Source organism: Micropterus dolomieu, linkage group LG08 (assembly GCF_021292245.1).
Source record: "Micropterus dolomieu isolate WLL.071019.BEF.003 ecotype Adirondacks linkage group LG08, ASM2129224v1, whole genome shotgun sequence".
NCBI lineage: Eukaryota > Metazoa > Chordata > Actinopteri > Centrarchiformes > Centrarchidae > Micropterus > Micropterus dolomieu.
Genome location: NC_060157.1, coordinates 24,286,699 through 24,308,212, shown reverse-complemented (window position 1 = coordinate 24,308,212; position 21,514 = coordinate 24,286,699). Strand labels below are relative to the sequence as shown.

At 42.6% G+C, this 21,514-nt stretch overlaps 1 protein-coding gene across 1 annotated transcript in view; it reads left to right on the top strand.

Annotated features, from left to right (window-relative positions):
- Positions 1-21,514, top strand: part of bsna (bassoon presynaptic cytomatrix protein a) — a 146,978-nt gene that overhangs the window by 61,703 nt on the left and 63,761 nt on the right. Inside the window, exons 7-11 of the mRNA XM_046055670.1 lie at positions 107-148; positions 657-827; positions 5,700-5,956; positions 11,884-12,802; positions 18,624-21,126. Of these exons, the coding sequence (XP_045911626.1) occupies positions 107-148; positions 657-827; positions 5,700-5,956; positions 11,884-12,802; positions 18,624-21,126 (3,892 nt within the window). The remainder of the gene's footprint in view (positions 1-106; positions 149-656; positions 828-5,699; positions 5,957-11,883; positions 12,803-18,623; positions 21,127-21,514) is intronic.

The window sequence follows — 21,514 nt, the reverse complement described above, 5'->3', positions numbered from 1 at the left end:
AAGCACATATTTGAATATAATTCTTTTCTTAGCCTCTAAATCCTTTTGAAGATGTTTTAACAGTTAACAGAAGGGGTAACATTACAACTTTCTTCTTTTTTGATAGAACAAGCGGTTGAAAATCTTTCAAGTTAACTCTGTTAAACAGGTGTGGAAGCCTTCCTTAATGAGAATGAACTAAAGATGGAATGTTTAACATGAATCTTATGACCTACAGTATAAGCAAAAACCCTAACTGGGTTTTTGTTAGGTTCTGTCATTTATGCAACAACGAACATGCATTATTTCTTATGAGCATTATTTGGCACAAGTACATGCTACACTTTATTTATGTTGCACTTCCATTATTGTTTATTGCACTATATCAAAGTTTGACTTGGAATCATTTTATTTTCATAAAAACTCATCTAAAACACATAAATAACTATCTGTTATATTCAGTTTCAGGAGCCTTGTGATATAGTTTGCATTTGGAAATTTGGTCATCTTTTATACAATCAGTATAAATCAGTTCTCAATTTTTTATCATTTCTTTTCTCTTAACCCATCATCTCTCACCTATCTCTTGTGCAATGCTTCTCTGTACTTTTCTCTCTCTTTCTGTTTTTGCCAACGTGTGCTTCCTGTATGTTCCCCTATCCACCAACATTTTTTAGGTTCTACAACAGCAGCAACAAGAACGTGAGAAACAACTTGTGCTCCAGAGGGAGCAGCTTGCCCAGCAGAAGTCCCAGCTAGACCAGATCCAGTCTTTACAGCAGCAGCTCCAGCAGCAGCTTGTAGAGCAGAAGAGGCAGAAAGCAGCTGCTGCAGCTCAGAGCATGCAGGTGAGCGGAGTGAGAATCATGGGCATTGACGTTCAAGGCTTCAGCTCTTTGTCAGCAGTGGCAGAGAATTTTGAGATGTAGAGAGCATGAAAATACAGAAGCATGCTATGAAAAGCTCTCACTGATACATTTTTGGCTTGCCTGACACCTGCCTTCACATGCCTGATGAGGCCAGAACAATGACATAAAATGTTGGCATCAAAAATAAAATTGAGTCAATGAAAACCGGAACTTTAGAAGGAAACACTGGCATTGACACATTTGTATTGGAAAAAGTTGTACTGGCACTGAAACAAGTATTTGAACTGAAAAAATTGTTTCACTGCATTCTGATGTGTTTTTTTAATGACAAACACAGATCTGCTGGAACAAGCGCTAATATTAGCTAATACATGACAGGCTGCTAACATTAGGCTCTATGTGAACAAACAACAGCAGCAAGAAACAGACTTACAAGCAGTGTGGGAGTTCCAGATGAACTCATGAAAGCCGTCGCTGCAGATGTGCGGTCATGTCAGGAGATTACTGTAGCCATGTCAGAGGATTACAGCCAAGGAAGCCAGCCGCTGTTTGGATTTTTCATGCATTTATGGTACCATTGTTTAGAGCGACCAAAAGGGACAAAGAAAGACTTGTATTCCAGCAATCATTTACAAGGGAAAAGGTAGGTGTAGTTTTCATTATACATGTATAATGAAAAGAAAGTTTGTTGTAGCATCTGGGGAGAATGTAAACGGTAGCAACCAGATGATAATTAAAGCTGCAAGCATTGTAGCTGTGTATCAAATTGATCTCTGGGTCTTATAATTCATGAAAAGAAAATGCACACTTCCACTGACAGTATATTTGTTTTTGCATTTTCATTAAAATAATTAACAGCGTAAGTAACACTTTTACACTTGCATGTTGCCGTATTTGATTTGCAACGAATACAGGTCTGTTGCCACAGTCTCTTCGTACTCCCTGTTACTTTCAGTAACAGTTCCATCTCATTGTCTGTATGCATGGACTAGCATGCATGGACTAGTTTTTCTGCATCATTTTTAGAAAGGATGTTCCTGATTTTTGCAATATTACCTAGGTGAAAAAAGGCGGTCCTTGAAATTTGCTTAATGCGAGAGTTAAAGGACATGTCCTGATTAAAGATAACTCCAAGATTCCTCACAGTGGTGCTGGAGGCCAGGGTGATGCCATCCAGGGAAATTATATCTTTAGATAAAGCGTCACGGAGGTGCCTGGGCCCCAGAACAATAACTTCAGTTTTATCTGAGTTTAACATTAAAAATTAAATTCCTGATAATATTGCCTAAAGGAAGCATATATAAAAAATACCTAGGGAAAGAAGTAAGACTTAATAAAAAAGTGCAATCAATACAAGATAATTGTAAGGGGATAGAAGAAGAAGAGCACAGGAAGTGCATGTTAGAGGTGTTATAAGAGGAAGTGTTCTCGGAAGAGATGAGTTTTCAAGAGCTTCTTGAAGTTAGAGAGGGATGCCCCTGCTCTGATGGCATGTGGTAGCTCGTTCCACCATCCTGGTTTCACAGATGAGAACAGGGATTGCTTTGTGCGAAGGGATGGCAGAGCAAGGCGGCGTTCGTTGGAGGAGCGTAGTGGCTGAGAAGGAACATAAACTTGTATTATGGAGTTTAGGTAGATGGGTGCAAACCCAGTTGTCACTCTGTATGCAAGCATTAGTGACTTGAATCTGATTCTGGAGCCCATGGGTTGCCAGTGGAGGTCACACAGTAATGGAGTGACATGAGTCCTTTTGGGCTGATCAAAAACCAGACGTGCTGCTGCATTCTGAATCATTTGTAGGGGTTTCACTGCACAAGCTGAAAGACCTGTTAGGAGGGCACTGCAATAGTCAAGGCGAGAGATAACCATGGCCTGTACCAGAGGCTGGGTGGCATACTGAGTGAGGTAGGGCCTGATTTTTCTGATGTTGTATAGAGCAAAGCGGCACAACCAAGAGACAGCAGCAACATGGTCTGAAAAGGACAGCTGGTCATCAATCATGACACCCAAGTTTCTCACTACCCTGGTTGGAGTTATGGTGGATAGATTGTTTGGGTAGAATGACCAAGAGTTCAGTCTTAGAGAGGTTTAGTTGAAGGTAGTAAGCCTTCATCCATGCAGATATGTCCGAGAGACAGTCCGTGATCCGTGCCAAGACGGTGGGGTTGTCTGGCAGGAAGGATAGGTAGAGTTGCGTATCGTCTGCGTAGCAGTGGAAAGAGAAGCTGTGCGAGCGAATGATCGGCCTTAGTGAGGTGGTGTAAATTGAGAAGAGAAGAAGCTCTAGCACTGAGCATTGGGGCACCCCTGCCGAGTGGCAGTGGGAGGAGGATAATTGTCCTTGCCACAAAACATTGTAGGAACGCCCCAAGAGGTAGGATTGAAACCACAGGAGTTTCAATCAGTTTTTGAGCTTTACTCAAGATCCCATTGCTGAGAATGCGGATAGCAGGATCCTGTGATTGACTTCATCAAAGGCAGCTGATCAAGCAGGATAAGAACCGAGGATTGCAGCTTTAGCTGACCTTAGGGCTTCTGTAACAGACAAAAGAGCCGTTTCAGTAGAGTGGCCACTCTTAAAACCAGACTGATATGGATTCTAGGTCATTCCATGAGAGGATTCTGAGACCTGTTCGATAGTTTTGGATAAAAATGGTAGAAGAGAAACGGGTCGATAGTTCTCAACTTGAGTTGGGTCGAGTGAGGGCTTTTTGAGCAATATATAACAATATTACAACAAGGTAGAACAAACATAAGACAGTGTATGGTTGGACATCTGAATAAAAACTTAGTGTGGCTTTGAATGTCTTCACTGTGGGCTGCAACATACACAAACAGATTGGTACATTATTGTCAGAACAAGGTCTGTTCAGACTCATGTCCCAGAAATGCACTACTGTGTTGCTACTGCTGCTAACATTACTCACTGAACAGTTTATTAATAAGAAAATGCATATGACTTTCCTATATTTATGCAGATTGGTATTGTGCTGCAAGTACAGTCATGTTACAGGCATTGCAGACACCATTTCTTACATGTATCACCACAAGGTCTCAATGTCATGACAAGTTAGCTTAGCTGCTAGGTTAACATAGCTAACAACAGCAACAACTACACTCCCGCCGAAACATGCTCAGTGGAAACGAACAGCCTACCTTCCCACTCTACCATGACTATTTACATCCACTTACATACATACATTCCTTAGATGTATTGTGTCTGTTTACCTGCAACATACATAAGCAGATCGGTTGATTGTTACCAGCACAGGGTCTGTTCAGACTCACGTTACAGCAAACACTACAGTGTTGCGACTGCTCCAAAAATTACTCACTAAACAGTATGTTCCCCCTTGTGATAAAAGTGGGAAATAATATCTACTTTATATTACAGAAAAATACACGAAGAAACAACAAAAAACACTGTTAATAGCAGTATTAACATGAGTTCAAAAGCTAAGTACCAACCTGAGGAGTGAGGAGTCCTCTGTTGTCTTCTGTCAGTCTGGCAGGAAACACCTCTGCTGGCCTGTCTGCAGAAAACACTTCCAGCTTAGTCCAATATCAAAGTGTGTAGTTATGATAACGGTTTTGCACTCTTGATAGCTTTAACTGTTACAGGGTCCTATAATTCATGAAAATTCTAGGTGTAACTGTTACAGCTATGTAGTTGATACAACAGACAGACTGACTGTTGACTATTCCTATAACATTAACTGAAACAGACCAGCTGACATCGTGCGAAAGGCCTGGTACACCCTGGACAGGTCGCCAGTCCATTGCAGCCCGCTGGCTGCCATCACATTAATTATTACCGTTGGCTGCAACGGTATTGTCACTAAAACTAGTATTACAATAATGTGAAGTATATCTCTGAATGAGAATGGGTATGTAATAGCCTGGGCTTGACACTGCCCGCAACATGCCATGCATCTATCAGTTAAACTTACATAGGCTACTGCAGCAATAGACACGCATACAGGCGATGGCGTGTGGGCTTAATGTCACAATACATGCCAGAAACAGCTGACCTTACAGTTAGCCACATTAGCTGCAGTGTGTTCAAAACAAATAACAGAAAAGCAACATAAAAATTGCTAAACTTACAGGTTCCAAGTTTGAAGTCGGTATAGATTTGGTCAATAGATTTCATTTGGTTGTGAAGTTACAGCCATACATACTGAATACATACAGTATATAATGAAAATGAAAATTATATGATTGAATTTTAATTTTAATTTTTACCTAAATAACACATACATATGTGGAAAATGACAACGTTATTGTGGGATTACATTTTCAAGTTTGTAATAATAATAATTAATAATAAACGTTTTATAACTTTTTCAGAAGGTCTAGATTTCTACATTATTTATTCTAATATTTTAATATTTTGAGATATGGATTTTTGATTTCCATGAGCTGTAAGCTGTAGTAATCAAGATTAAAAGAAAAAACGACCAGAAATATTTCACTTTACATGTAATGAACCTAGAATATATAAACGTCTCACTTTTTTACTTAAATTACAAGGAAAAAATGAACTTTTTCACAATAATTATTTTTTTTTACATTCACTTGTATTGTCTGGACTGTTCCCCACAGAGGTTGCTTATCTTTTCTGAGATGAAGTTTATAAACACTATTGCCCATTGGCGTTTATCAAATGTGATAAATGCTTGAATTTTACTTTGTCAGACACAAAGAAATCAAAGAACACAGCCCATGAAGTGGCTGGCAAGCTAGCACATCAAGTTAACTTTATTATTGTTTACTGATGTGAGACTTGAAGAATTTACCTTTGTAGTTCCCGCAATTCACTGTCATGTTTTTTGTTCTCATTTTCTTCAGCTGGATATGAATGGACAGCCCATGCAGCCCTACATCAACTCTCAGACGGGTTCTTATTCCCTCCCCAACTCCTCATCAGAAATATGTCTGAGGAGCCAGGAGGAGCACATGGAGGCCAGGAGCAACATGAGGAAACACAGCTCCTTGACAAGGCTGAGCAGGGACAGCTTGGACGGAGATGGTGCAGAGTTTTACAGCTCACCCCGCAGGATCTTGGACAGCTGTGTGCAGACAGATGATGAAGATGGGGTGGAGAGGTAGAGATCTGTGTGTGTTGGTGGGTTGAGTGAGTGGACAGATACATATATATGTTTGTTAAGTGGATGTAGATGTAGCTGAATGTGTGTTTGTGTGTGTGTTTGTTAAGCAAGGATTACCTTGCGTACATCCCAAATCTCTTGAAATCTCTTGAAATCTTCTTGCTCATCAATCCTAGCTTGAACCGAACGTCGTGCTGGTCCACAACTTTACAGGCAATACCAAAGCTCATTTCTGCTCTTAGGAGCCAGGAGTGAGGATACACAAAAGCAGCCTTCATAGAAATCTATTATTGGCAGATGCCCCCGTATTGGGGCATGTATCATGTCCAGACTTAAAGAAAAGCCTCTTGGAGCCATACCCTAAACACAATAGGAGGCAGAGATGGAGACTTGAGTTTGAGACTCGGACTCGAGTCCGACTTAAGTCGCACACGCAGACTTCAGACTCAACTTGAGACTCATCCTTAAAAGACTTCAGACTTGACTCTGACTTGAGGTGCAGGACTTGTGAACAATGTTTATTTTTAGGAAACGTCTGATGAGCTTGCTGTTATTCTCCTCCGTGCGTTACCTACAAGTGAGAAAAGACAACAAACACCGGCAGCTGCTGTGCCATTCATCATAAACTTTGGCTTTAAAACTTCATACAACAAGGCCCAAACAAAGAAGCGCTGAACGCAAAATAGGTTAGTAACCTGAGGTTAGTAAACGTGTTTAGCTCAGCATTGGCCATCTAACTTTAGCTTGCTTCTTGCTTTAGCTACGACCTAAGAGAGGTGAACTCCGACTGTCGTTCGTTATGAAAAGATGAATGAGCATTTGTTTGCTTGCCAAACTTGTGGTCGATTAATGTAATTATTTATGTCCCACTGGCTGCCATCCATCCATCCATCCATCCATCGTCAACCGCTTATCCTGCATACAGGGTTGCGGGGGGCTGGAGCCAATCCCAGCTGACATCGTGCGAAAGGCCTGTTACACCTTGGACAGGTTGTCAGTCCATCGCAGCCCGCTGGCTGCCATCATGTTAATTATTACCATTGGCTGCAAACAGGTTACAGGTTTATTGGAACGTTACAGTATTATTTAGTTATAACGTTACACTGGTTTGAGAGTCTGGGGAATGTGTTACAGTAGTTTATAAGCTGTCATTAATTGCATTGCACATTACATGGTTGTGCTCTGTGAAAAACAGGTTACAGGTTTATTGTTGATCATGCAACGTTACAATTTTATTTAGTTATAATATTAAACTGAGAGTCTTTGGGATGTGTTGTCATTAGTTGTAGACGTATTGTACATTAGGCTACATGGTTGTGCTCTGTGAAAAACAGGTTACAGGTTTATTGTTGATCATGTAATGTTACAGTTTTATTTAGTTAACATTACACTGGGTTTGAGAGTCTACGGTTGGTGTTGACTTACAGTAGTTAATAAGCTGTCATTAATTGCATTCACATTACATGGTTGTGCTCTGTAAGTAAAAAACAAGTTGCAGTTATAGAATTCCTTATAGCTATGTAATTTTTTAAGCCGCCTGGATTGAACGCAGCAGGTGATACAACATTCATTATAACCACAAGAGACTTGAGATTTGACTTGGACTCTAGGTCAAAGACTTGAGACTTGACTTGAACTCTTGCTCAGAGACTTTAGACTTGACTTGGACTCTTGCTCCATCCATCCATCCATCGTCAACCGCTTATCCTGCATATAGGGTCGTGGGGGGCTGGAGCCAATCCCAGCTGACATCGTGCGAAAGGCCTGGTACACCCTGGACAGGCCGCCAGTCCATTGCAGCCCGCTGGCTGCCATCACATTAATTATTACCGTTGGCTGCAACGGTATTGTCACTAAAACTAGTATTGCAATAATGTGAAGTATATCTCTGAAAGAGAATGGGTATGTAATAGCCTGGGCTTGACACTGCCCGCAACATGCCATGCATCTATCAGTTAAACTTACATAGTCTACTGCAGCAACAGTCACACATACAGGCGATGGCGTGTGGGCTTAATGTCACAATACATGTCAGAAACAGCTGACCTTACAGTTAGCCACATTAGCTTAACTTGGACTCTTGCTCAGAGACTTTAGACTTGACTTGGACTCTTGCTCAGACACTTGAGACTTGACTTGGACTCTAGCTCAAAGACTTGTGAGCATCTCTGATAGGAGGTCAGCCATTTTTAATTGAATCTGCAACACCATTTACAGGCTCCGTACTTTGATAAACTCCTCCTATGGATTTAATCAGATTGATTTCAATTGTGGGCAGTGGCATCGAAAGACACTTATGATGCTAAATTGCGAAGATTTTTAGGATTCATCAATCCTAATTTTGGCATGGTGTAAATTTTGATGTTTCGCTACAAAAAGTGAAGTAGTCAATAAATGGACTATACGTGGTAAAATCTGTCCCAAACTTCACATGTTTAATAAGAGTCCCACACTAAACACACAACATCAGAATCAGAAATACTGATCCCTGAGGGGAAATTCTTTGTTACAAATTGCTCACTTGCACATCAAGGTATAAGGAATAGAAATAATAATAGAAATTAGGTAAGTAGTGAATACAACAAATATACAAATCTAAAAATCTAAATATAAAGCAGTGTGAATATGCACAGTATTTTACAGTATTAACAGAAATGGAATAATAAATAGTAGTAGTGAATTAAAATGTAATGGTAATAATGAGAATTATTAAGGTTGACATGGAAAGGATAGAAATAGATAATAGAAATAGAAATATAAGGAGTGTGGATATGTAAAGTATTTTACAGGAGTAAGTACTGGTAGAGTTGATGTGGAATGGATACAATCCTTAAAAACTACAGTATTGGGACAGAGTAACCAGAGTATTGAAGCAGAGAATACTGCATGTTGAGTATTAAAACAGATAATATTGCCAATATGCCGGGCATTGCACTTGTTACTAAAGTCCATGTGTTTGACACTCTGAGGGAGTAGTTAAAAAGTGGATGGCCACAGACAGGAATGACTTCCTTTGGCACTCTGTGGTGCATTTAGGAGGGAAGACTATCACTTAAAGTACTCCTGTGTTTGACTAGCACATCATGGAATGGGTGCGAGCCATTGTCCAAGATGTCCAAGCAGACAGCATCCTCCTCTCGGACACCACCAACAGAGAGTCCCGCGCCAACCCCAAAATGTCACTGGCCTTGCAGATTAGTTTGTTGAGTCTGTTAGCGTCCGATACCTTCAACCTGCTGCCCCAGCATACATCAGCAAACAGGATAAGACAACAGACTTGTAAAATATTATTAGCATTGTCTGCCTCTTCAGAAAGAACAGACGGTTCTGGTCGTTCCTGTAGAGGGCTTGGGTGTTCTTGGCCCAGCCCAGTTTATTGTCTATGTGCACTCCCATGTACTTGTAGTCCTCTACAATGTCCACACTGCCCCCTGTATAGAAACAGCAGTCACTGTTCAACTCCACGACACAGCAACAAATCATTCACTAGCAAGGACCCTTCCACAACAAGGTGTGATTTAGAGGTACATGCAAATATGGAAAGCATGGATTATGGAGGATGGATTAATGCATATACTATAGAGGGGAAGGTTTATGGTGGAATAAAGATGTCGTCTGATAGGCTGGTCTGAGAGGGTGTACGGAAGACCGGGCAGAGAGACTCAGTGTGGGGGTTCCGTCTCAGAAGTGTTTTCGCCCGAGCTTATTTCAAGCCCTCTCAGACCTCTCAGTGTCCGCTTGATGAAGACTGGCCTGCCCTGTTTGTCAATTCCCTGTAGCGTGGGGACATTAACAGAAGGACGTGAGTCTACGGGCCTGGGGATGATGTGAGATGGGGTCATGGCAGGTGAGAAACAGTGAACGCTGCAGTGTTTTGTGAGGAAAAAAGGGGGCTTGAGTGGGGTAGTGGAGCAATGACTATGCATGCTGACGCTGGGTGAAGGGCTCCAATGACCTGCAGAGAGGGATGTATGAGCTGAATAGGTGTGACCGTAGATTTAAAAGAGTTTAGAGCGCTCCAGTTTGTACCCGGGTTAAATTGCTGGGTACGGCAAGCTGCCTGATTAGTGATAGCGGTATGCCTGGCGGCTGACGACCTGAATGGCTTGATCAGAGGTGCCAAATTTGGCCGCTGTGAAGCTGTGCCTATGCGGCAAGATGGGTTGAATAATGTTTAGGGCATATGCCTAAATTGCAGATGATTCTGTGGCCATGTGTTTTAGCATTTGTTTGTGTGCATATAAGCCTTTTCAGACGAGGAATGCCCCCTCCTGTGTAGCTAGCTACGCATTATGATCCGCGTGGTATCATTGTGCTCATTATAAATGACGGCAAAACACCGCTGTAACCGTGGCAACAACTTCTGTGTGCTATTAAATACGGATGAACGCGGTAGCGAAGATTGCCTAGTACCTGTTACGTTGAGGAATTAGGTTAGACCACAAACTAGCGGTTTGGTGGTTTGCGTGAACAGGGTGGTCTGGGATGGAGTGAAATGCCTACTAGCAACAGGAAGTTACATGTTTTATGCTGTGATGTACTCCTCCTAGGGGGTTGATCCAATTTGTTGCAGAACTGACTTAGAAAACCATTAAGACCTCAATGATGCTAAATTGTATAACTTTATTTGTTGCTGTGTCGTGGAGTTGCATTCTGATGCTTCGCAATGAACAATTGAACAGTTGTGACTGGACTGGGGCGGCACGGTGTTGCAGTGGTTAGTGCTGTCGCCTGACAGCAAGAAGGTCGTGTGTTCGAACCTTGGTTGTTCCGGGCCTTTCTGTGTGGAGTTTGCATGTTCTCTCCGGGTGCTCTGGCTTTCCCCGGAAGGCGCCTTTCGCCCGATGGCAGCCGGGATTGGCTCCAGCCACCCGTGACCCTGTACGCCGGATAAGCGGTTGATGACATGGTCAAATGTGCCCCAGACTTGTTTGATAGGAGTCCCACCCTGAAGACATCTACATGCCAATTTTTGCTTACAATGATAATGCTACATACTGATCATTGAGGGCGCCAAAGTGCTGGGGCTCCGACGGTCACTGGCACAAAGTGCAAGGAATCTACTGGATGCTTGACATGAAGCCAACTAACTGTCAAACAAAGACAAAGGGAACAAGCAAAACTTAAGTTTGTCAAGTGCACATGAACACGAGAACAGATTTAACAAAATAAAACAGAAAACATGGATTTACTGCGTAACTGAATACAACCTGATCAAGGACAAGGAACGAGAACACACTGAAGTAATAAACAACTAAAACACATGGGGAAGGGAATAAACTAGAACATCAAACCCAAAACCTTGCAACCTATCTCATTTCTCTAAAAATATATTTCCTCTTTCCTTGTCCTTGCATGTTTTCCTTTGAAGGGACTACAACACAAGGAAAAGACACAAGTGAGGGAAATGTGGATACAACTAAGAGACTTAAGATGAACTCACTGTCCTACTATTTACTTTACATCTTTCTGTAATTAAAAACAAAACACAAGCTGAGGTTTATATAGAAGCTTTATGAATAATTTTTAAACAACATACAGAATAGAGGTGCAACATTTCTCAGAGTTTAAAAGAGAAATGCATTGTGCAAAACAAAAATACACTACATTCTGTATTGGTAAATGTTCAAACTCAGACTTGTTTTCTGAAGATATGCTTCAAGCACTTTACTATAACTAACCAAAAGTTACAATACTCTAGTGTACTAGTATATATAATTTCCCACAATATTACCTTGCATATATTCAATCATCTAAAAAATAGGTACAATTAACAGTGTTAGTTATTGTTTTCCAAATTAATACCAGTAGATACACGAAAAGTATTTTATTGGTATGTACAAACATTTTTTAATGATATAATCATACCATAATATATAGCATTATTGTTTATTTCCTTATTGTTTTCTTCTGTCCATCACCAGGTACATGATGCGTCATCGCACCAGGAGGCGTGGTCGCAGTGTTGACTGCTCCGTGCAGACAGATGATGACGAGGACACAGTTGAGATGGAGCAGCCGGTCCGCCGAAGACGTTCCCGTCTTTCCCGGCATTCTGAATCCAGTGCCACTGGCAGTAGCACTGTTGCCACGACCACCGCAACAACTGACACTAAAACCGACACTCCCAAGATGGTATCCTCCAGTATAGCAATCCAGACCATCAGGGAAATGTCCTGCCAGACAGAAGTGGAGCACCTAGGAAGAGTTTCCCCAGCAATCCATGTGACAGCATCAGACCCAAATAAAGTAGAGATTGTGCACTACATCTCTGGACCTGAGCGGACACAAAAAGGACAGTCTCTAGCATGCCAGACTGACCAAGAAGCCCAGTCCCAGGGCCTTGTAGCCCCCCAGCACGTTCCATTTTCTTCCTCTATAAGTACCAGAATGCAACAATCCGGTTCTGCCGACCTCATAACCCAGCAGCGCCAACAGCAACACATTACAACAAACGCAGCGAAGTTTGAGCGACGCCACCCAGACCCACTCGACATCAACTACCAACCTCACAGCCACCTCCATAATGAGTCAATCTCCAGCATCATTCGGCTGCAGCAGACAGCCCCAAAATCCCCACAAGTCCTCTATTCTCCTGTCTCCCCAGTGTCCCCTCACCGCCTGCTGGAGACTTCTCTGTCCAGTGAAAGGTTGAACAAGGCCCATGTCACACCTCAGCAGAAGTCCTACACAGCTGAGTCCCCCCACCGACACCCCTCTATGCCCCGACCCATCAAGAGCACCCAAAGGTCCATGTCAGACCCCAAGCCCCTCAGCCCAACCACAGACGAGCACACCAAGGCTAGACTGTCCCTCTATCAACAACAAGCCCTCCAGAGCCAGGTAAAGTCACTCAAAGCTTGCAGGCATTCGCACAGAATTATAGAGAAAAAAGCAATTAAAATCAATTCAGGGCACTGTCTAGATAGGATAGCTAACAGTAGGGATAAAGTTTGTTCATAATAAAAGGATGGCAACATGATGCATGTTATCAGCTAAATAGAGGAAAAGTGGCTAATTTTGTTGTATTTGCTATTTGTTTTTTATACACACAAACTACAAAACTCAAAATTTAATGCTAACTACAACTGTGAGCATTTGTAAGCAGGGTCCAACCCCCCAGCGCCAGCCACGCCCCTCGCCCCGCAGAGGCCGCGAGAGTTGACCTGGTGCCCCGCTGAGGCCCCAGGGGACCGTGGTGAAAGAACGACCAGAGTTTGAAATGATGTCTATGGGAGTGTTATTTGATATACGATTAATAGGACCACCTAGAGGCCAATTGACACCAAATTTCATGCAGCCCCTTGGGAAGGCGTGACACATAAGGTTCCCAGGCTTGGTGTAGATTGGACTTCCCAAACCTAAGATACAACATTACTTTCTGTTTTTAGAGTTTTGCATAAACATTTGTTATCTTGTAATTCCAACAGTTTTTTGCGTATCAATCCAGGGAGCACAAGCTTGTATCATCTTCATCCAGAGATAGTCTGTGCCAAGTTTGGTGCTGATCAGACTTGCGGTTTTGGAGAAAATAGGTTTTTGAGTTTTCACGATTTTGTGAAATGAAAACGTCACTGCACAGAGGTGTGTGTTATACCAAACGAATCGGCAGTATCCTCCAAACACGTAGACATAAGGTTTGTGAATATGCAATGTACTGGCGTGTAGTTATGAGGCAAAGTGTCCCTTTGTTCAAAATCCAATTCAAATGAATAGGATTTTCCCACGCTATCTGAGCATGGATTATAGCACCACCTATAAGCCGAATTGCTCCAAATTTTTCAGGTGTCATTAGGGCCCCATGGGGAGATATAAAATGCATGTATGTCAATGTTTTTTTTTTTTACGTCTTTAATCTGCAATAACAACGCCATCTATGGGCATATTAGGATCAACTTTGGTGCCTGGAGTCAGTAGTCCATCCTGAACTATTTGGCTCAACTTTCATTTCAATCCAACTTGTGGTTAAAGACAAACAAAATTTTCATAGTAAATAGCACCACCTAGGGGCTAATTGCACCAAACGTTGCACAACCCCTCAGGGGGGCATGCCACAGAAGGTCCTCAAGTTTGGTGTTGATCGGCCATTCCAAACCAAGATATGACATCACATGCTGTTTTTAGCTTCTTTCGTAAATATTTGTTAGCTTATTATTGGGAAATTTTTTCGCGTATCAATTTGGAAAGCACAACCTTGTATCAGCTTTGTCCAGAGAGGAAATGGGTGTGGCCTCTACCACGAAATTCAGCTCGATCCCTCGAACGCATGGATATAAGGTTTTTAATACCCAGTATTTTTACATTTGTTATGTATAAATTCATATCCACAAAAATACATAGTGACTTCTACACACAAAACACATGCACATGCACATTTGCACATTTGCAGATTGCTTTCTGTCAATTTGTGGGTCATGTTACATTTGTAACTTCCATTTTAGACATTTGTGGAATTTTGTCCAATGTGTACTGCGGAGATCTATAAAGAAATATACACAAATATCTTCGTTAAATATGAGGCTTCATTACATTGTCATTAGCATGTGCGCACTTGAGTGTAGCAGCAGTGAAAAACAAATGTTGTTGCAGAACGTCAGAATGTCTGCAGAAATCAGCGTCACCCAGCTGATGCAACACCGGCATACAGAGTGATAATAATCAAGTCACTCTCTCGTAGAGCTGGATGGCCCCGCCTCACTCTCGTGTCAAAGGTGAAAGTGAGTATTAATGTTTACAATTTTGATGAGAGGATGAGGAGGGACTATCCTTCTAGGCACAAGAAGAGAAAAAACTCAATGAGAGTGAACTGCAGGAACATCAGTCAGGCAAACCTGTGTTCTCTCCTCTGAAAGTCTGTCAACAGATAACAGTAATGTTAAGTTAGTGTGCAGCTGCGTGAATCTCTGTCTGTTCTATTAACCAGCTGAGCAGCGCATCTCTTGTCTGTCAGACTGTGTCTGAACAATGTTTGAGTGAAATACAACTTTTTATTACGTTTGATAAATGCTGACAGTTTTTATAAACTGTAGCTCGGAAAAAAATACTGCGTTGCATATTTGGAAATTGAAATGGATTCACAAAAAAATGCTGATTAGAGTGACAGACTGGGCAATATGGATGCCAATCTCAGTCAATAACATCACTGTCAAAAAATACATTTCATCCTTACATTGTTAATCATGTTTACATTCATGTTTTTAACCTTATCCTTCAATTATTCTGGAATAAACCACTTCCACATTATTGGCTCTATTGTCAAATTACAGTCAATTATTGTCAAAATGTCTGCAGCATACAGCAAAATAAACAACACAAAGCCAACTGCTTTGAAACGTGCCTGTGAAATGACTAAAAGTATGTTTTTAGTTATTTTCTTTACAATGGTCTGCCTTTTCTCATCAATTTTGGGAGTGTGTCCCCACTGGGATTTATCTTTTTTTATGTTGCTGTCGCCACACAGATTGACATGGTAAGCAGTACATGACACACTGTCATCTATTTATAAATTTAAAATGCAGGTAATGTGTCGTAGGGGAAAGGAAGATACAGTATTTACACATAAAATCAATAACCAATTCATTCTGATGATCATTTCATTCATTTCTATTCCATTTTATTTATATAGCAGGTGGATGAATGTAGCCAACACAATATCCACACAGACATAGAAACAGTAAAAGTAGTAGTGGTACAGAAAATTTATTATTGTACTGATAACCATAGTAATACTAGACCAAGAACTAGACTAGAGCAGCACAAAGAATATAAAACATTTATTAAAAATTATTATTTTAGCACATCTTTTGATTTTGCAACAAAACTAACATGTGGCGCTATAACATAAATTCCTGTTTTATTGCAACCCACAGAAATATATCCTTTTATAACTTCCCCATCTTTTTGATTATAAAAAATATTTTAATAACTTTTGATTATGAGGCTAGATTGATTCTACTTGCAAAGCTTCATGTAGATCGGACTATCTGACTAGGAGGAGTTCGAAAAAGTACCACTAGGTACTAGAAGTACAAAAGCACCACCTACTTTCCAAATGGCACCAAATTTTCAGTGGGACATAAGAAGGTAATAGCCCCAGTTTTGTGTTAACCTCTCCGGCTAAAAAATATTATAGGCGGAAATGGGCATGGCCTATATCGTGACATGCAGCTCAATTCAGGGTACGCATGACCATTAAACTTTGATCAATAGCCCGGGCTTTTATTTGCTAAAACCACTTAAACCACTTAAACCTGCCTATATTTGGGACAGGCATCCATATGGGACAAGTCTTTAAATTCTCTTACACAAAACTGAAATAGGCTACTATGAAACAGTTTATTTATTTCAAAGATGTTACTTGTATAAAAATTATCCAATAATATCAAATACATGTCATTCATTTGATCTAGCTCCGACACACGGCTTATGCGCTTTTATTTTGAAGGCAGCAACGCAACGAAAACAACAACATGGTGCAGGATGAGAAATGTGTGGCAGAAGTTAGCAGACAGACACATGACAGGATTCATAACTTGGATTAATTTTTATGAAAAGCTGGTTTCATTCTTTTGATCGGTGGACCCTTACAGAAGGTATATAAATAATCAAGGAACGGGCTTAATGAACGGACTTAACGAGCGCTTCAAAGGTAACAGGAGTTCGCACTTCTTTCTTTTCTTGTACCATGCCGAATACACTGTTAAATCTATAAGAAGTAGACTTTGGGGCTTGTTGTTTAAGTTAAATGAACTGAACGATTGAATTGTGGAGAATCTAACCGATCTAAAGATGTGTCCAAAGAAGTTATATAAAAACCAGACCAGGCGTTTAATGGCAGAATGTGTTCCCACACCAGACCAGTAAACCTGGGAAATGAGTAAAGGTAGGTGGCTATTTGGGACTCGGCTATTAATTGAAGTTTTACGGTATATAAGCTTTTTAATGTGCAATATATTATGTGGGAGTTAGGGGCCAAAATGCGTTTAGCTTGATTAGAGTGCCACTTTCTGATTGACATGCATCATTTGACATTTCCAGTGGAGAAGACCAGATGCAGGTCAGATGAAAGAATGAAAGTATTTGGACTCTTAGCCAGGAATTTTGGGGAAAAACGTAAACTTGATTATTACAGCATCACCTTGAGGTGAATGAACATCATTATATGTACCTGACTATTCAATTATATAATATGAAACATAATAAACAACTCTCATTTCGCTTTTAATATAGAGTAGGTCTAGACTGTACTCTTTGTGATATTATTTAAAGAGACCCAACAATTCCCACCATGAGCAAGCACTTGGTGACAGAGACAAAGAAAACGTCCTTTTAAGAAGCAGAAACCTCGAGCAGAACCATGGCTCAGGGTGGGCGGCCATCTGAGTTCGACCAGTTGGGGTTGAGAGAGAGAGAAAGAAAGTGTGAGAGAGAGAGCCATGGCAAGAGAGAGCCAGAGACGGCTGGGGGTGGGGCTAACACAGTATCCACACAGAAATACAGACAGTAAAGGTGGTAGTGGTACAGACTAAAAATGAATAATGGCGCAGATAATTATAGTAATGTTAATGATAATGAAAATAACAATACGACTAGTAATAACAATTGTAGCAAGGGCTGTCAAGCAGGAACATGGGGGCATCAGGCAACTAGCAACCACAGATCCAGACTCCACAGCTCGAGAGCCAGAAACACCTGCAGAAAGTCATAGGAAGAGAGAGGAGAGGGACAAGAAAGCACAAGACTACGGGAAAGGGAAGAAGTCCAGTTAATAACATGCATTAATGGGATAAGGTTGCATATAGATTGAGGGAGGGAGGAGGAGAGCATGTACACACTGAGAAAAATGTACTTTTGCTAATACAGTTTGTGGCAGATATTTAATTTTGATATGTTAAACTCATTGAATCACAAAATCCTTAAATCAACAACCCAGTGAAAAGTTTCCATATGATTTACTACATTTAGTGTAGCTGATTGATTGGACATGTTTGTATGTCCACTAACATACACTCCACTCTTGTTTACTGTTGTACTTGTCTCTGTGTCTATGCATTTCTCCTTTGTCTCACTTGTATTGTATTGTTGCACCCTCTTCTTGTTTCTTCTGTTTCTTGACCTTTTTATATTTTTGAGCTTTCCTCCTTCCTCTTTCCCCGGTTCTTTTCATCTGTGGTGCACATTGTCCTCCCACCTCCTTCAACTTTTTCCTTCCATCCTGATCTCTCTCCATGAAATCTCCCTTTGCCACCTCTTGTTTCTTTTCTCCCCCTTTTTTCCTTTTCACTTTTATTTTCTTTTTTGACCTTACCTGTTCCCTACATCTCTCTTTACCCCTGCTCACTCCTCTATACTGAACTTTCCTCCTTTCCCTCTCTGTTTTCCCTATTCGTCCTTCACTTTTCTCTCTTCATCCATCATATTCTTTAATCCTGACTCTTCCCCCCCCCAACCTCCAATGTCCCTGTCCATCTCACATTTAAATTTGGTTTCCACAAATGTCCCATCTCCCATCCCTCTCCTTTTAACTTGCTCAACATCGGATCACATTGATTTCTCTCTACATTCTCTGTTCTTCTGTTTTATCTCTCTGATCCCTCTCTTTCCATACATTTTTTTCTCCCCATATTCTCCTGCCACCCCCCCCAACCCTTCTCTCTCTCTCCAGCTGGCATCTCTACAGCAAAGCTCACTGCTACGGAAGGTCAAGCGAACCCTGCCCAGCCCTCCTCCGGATGAGATTATCACATCAGCTCACCTGCCCATGATGACGACCAGCCTACCTGAGGGCTACCTGCCCTCTTTGCCCAGCCTCAAGCCCAGCTCCAGGTCTGGCCTGGCTGCCAAAGCCAGCCTCCTCAAAGACCTTACCCATGAACTTAAGGCCGTGGAGCAAGAGTCAACTAAACTGAGAAAGCAGCAAGCTGAACTGGAGGAGGAAGAGAAAGAGATTGATGCTAAACTCAGATACCTAGAGCTGGGGATCCACCAAAGGAAAGAGACATTGGTCAAGGAAAGGGAGAGGAGGGATATTGCCTACCTGAGGTGCATGGGTGACACCAGGGACTATATGTCTGATAGTGAGTTGAATAACCTACGGTTAGCCACTGCAGCCACATCACATGAGACCAATGGGCTACTGTCAGCAAGGCCAAACACTGCCCCTCTCAGCCAGTTCACCAGTGATCTCAACACAGCAGCCCAGTACCCACCCACCTCGTCATTCCTCTCCTGTCAATACCCCCCGAGCCAACCGGCAGCATCAACTCAGCAATCAAGTTTGCCGTACAAGTCTTCAACATTCAACCAGCCTCCCTATCCAACAGTCTCTCAGTCCCAGGCATTGCCACAGCCTACACCCCTCCAGAGCCATGTCCATCCTCCGGGACCAGTCTCTTACCAGTCTCAAACCAACTACCCTTCCTACACCTATCCCCAAACTCAGCTCCCATACCCCCAGACAGACATGGGGTTACCTGTTCCACTTCAACCTCAACGTCAGCCAGGGCATACAGGTTTTGGGCCTGCACCACCCGGTCAGCCTCCATACCCCACCCACAGCTCACCCTATCCCAGCACAGTTTCTTCATACCCCAGCCAGACCACCCCATACCTTGGTCAGTCCCAAGCTGATATCCTGACAGTCCACCCGGGAAGACCAAGGCAGACTATGCTAGCTGATCTGGACCACAAGATGCCCACCAACTACGAGACAATCAGCAACCCCACAGTTATGGTCACCACCACAGCCCAGGACACTACCTATTCCAGTGCAGCTCCTTATGGTCAGTACACTGGATCGACAACCATGGTCAGCTCTTATGGGACCTATGGCTCAGCACCAGTGTCTAACAGCTATGGTGGATACTCTGCCATGCAACCAAGCACTTACGGCCAGTATACTTCAACCTCAGCTAATTCATATGGCCAGTACACAACAACTACTGCCAATACTTATGGCTACACCGCCACCACAGCCAGTTCTTACGGACAGTACTCTTCTGCAGTTTCTTATGCCTATGGGCACTCTGTAGACAGTCCTTCCACCTATAGCACTGCAGATGGGGTGTATGGGGCTCCTGACTTAGATCAAAACATCCCAAGGAACTACATGATGATTGATGACGTAAGCGAGCTGACCACAAAAGATGGGCTGGGCACGACGACAGGGAACATGATGCATTACAGCGGCAGTGGGCGCTACCCAGGCGACGTCCATGGCCATAGCAACACCACTGGCAGCACAGCGCGTGGGGGAACTGGCAGCTCCTCGTATGGCAGGACACCTGAAGAGGAAGCAGTGATGCAGGAAGAGCTGTACGACCACCATGGCAGGGGTAAGAGCAGCTACAGGCACGGACCTCTAGGGGGCAGCAGCAGCAGCGTGAGCGCTAGCATGGGTGGGGGATCCCCCTTTTATTCTGACTATGACTACAAACATGGCAGCATCTGCTCAAGGTTACAGAAACCTATGTCCTCCAGAAGCCCTCTGGCTCCTGCTGTAATGTCCTCGAAGCGCAGCAAGCACAGAAAACTGGGGATTATGGAGCAAAAGATTTCCAAGTTTTCCCCCATTGAGGAGGCTCGGGATGTGGAGGCAGACTTGGCCTCCTATTCCTCAGCGAAAGGTGGGGTTTACCCCTCCTCTCACATTCGAGGGCGCCAGCTGATTGAGGATTACGGCTTTAAGAGGAGTGCTTATGAGGTCTGCAGTGGCACCACTCATGGTAGTCGATACAATTCAATGGTGGCGGAGGACGATCAGATTTACTACACTTCCACCGGCCGCTCCCGTTCCACCGGCCACGGCATGGACAAGATTTCAGCCAGGGACTACCCTGGGTATCGCAGTCGATCCTATGAGAGGGATGACCGTTCTTACCGATCTGGCTACAGCCGGGGGCGCCATCCAACCCAGCAGTTCTCAGAAGAGGAGAGCCCACTCAGTCCTCTGGGGAGATTCATGGGTTCTGGGCGATCATCAAGCTTAGATCCTAACCCATACGACAGTCGCAGCAGTAGATATCACTACTATTATGGCCATTATGGTTCCAGCCACTCGCTGCCAGATGTACAAGACCGTATACGGGATCTTCCCCGGACACATGTCTACAAATCGGATGATACATACATTATAGACGATTATCATTGTGCTGTGTCAGACAGCGAAGGTAATTGTGGGAGCTGAATGCCCACACTGTCTCGCTACCTAACTGCCCCACGTTTATTTAAATGTCCCCCACCCAACCAGAGGCTAGGCTTAGCAAAGAGAAAGAAAAAGAGAGACAAGAAGAAGAAGACAGCTGTTGCATGCTGATGTTTTCTTCTTCCTGAGAGTCACTTGGAGGTCTCTTATCAGTGGACTGCTGTCTGTCTGTCTGCCTGCCTTGTCCATCCTTCTGCTTGTTCGTCCAGTCGTCTGTCTGTCCAATACTCGCATGGTTCTTTGACGTGGTCGTTTTCTTCGTTCGCTACACTCTGATTCACTTGAAAGGTCTTCTTTGCACGACACAGAGGCATTGTTTTCTCTTTACATGGTTTTATCTATAATTATGCCTT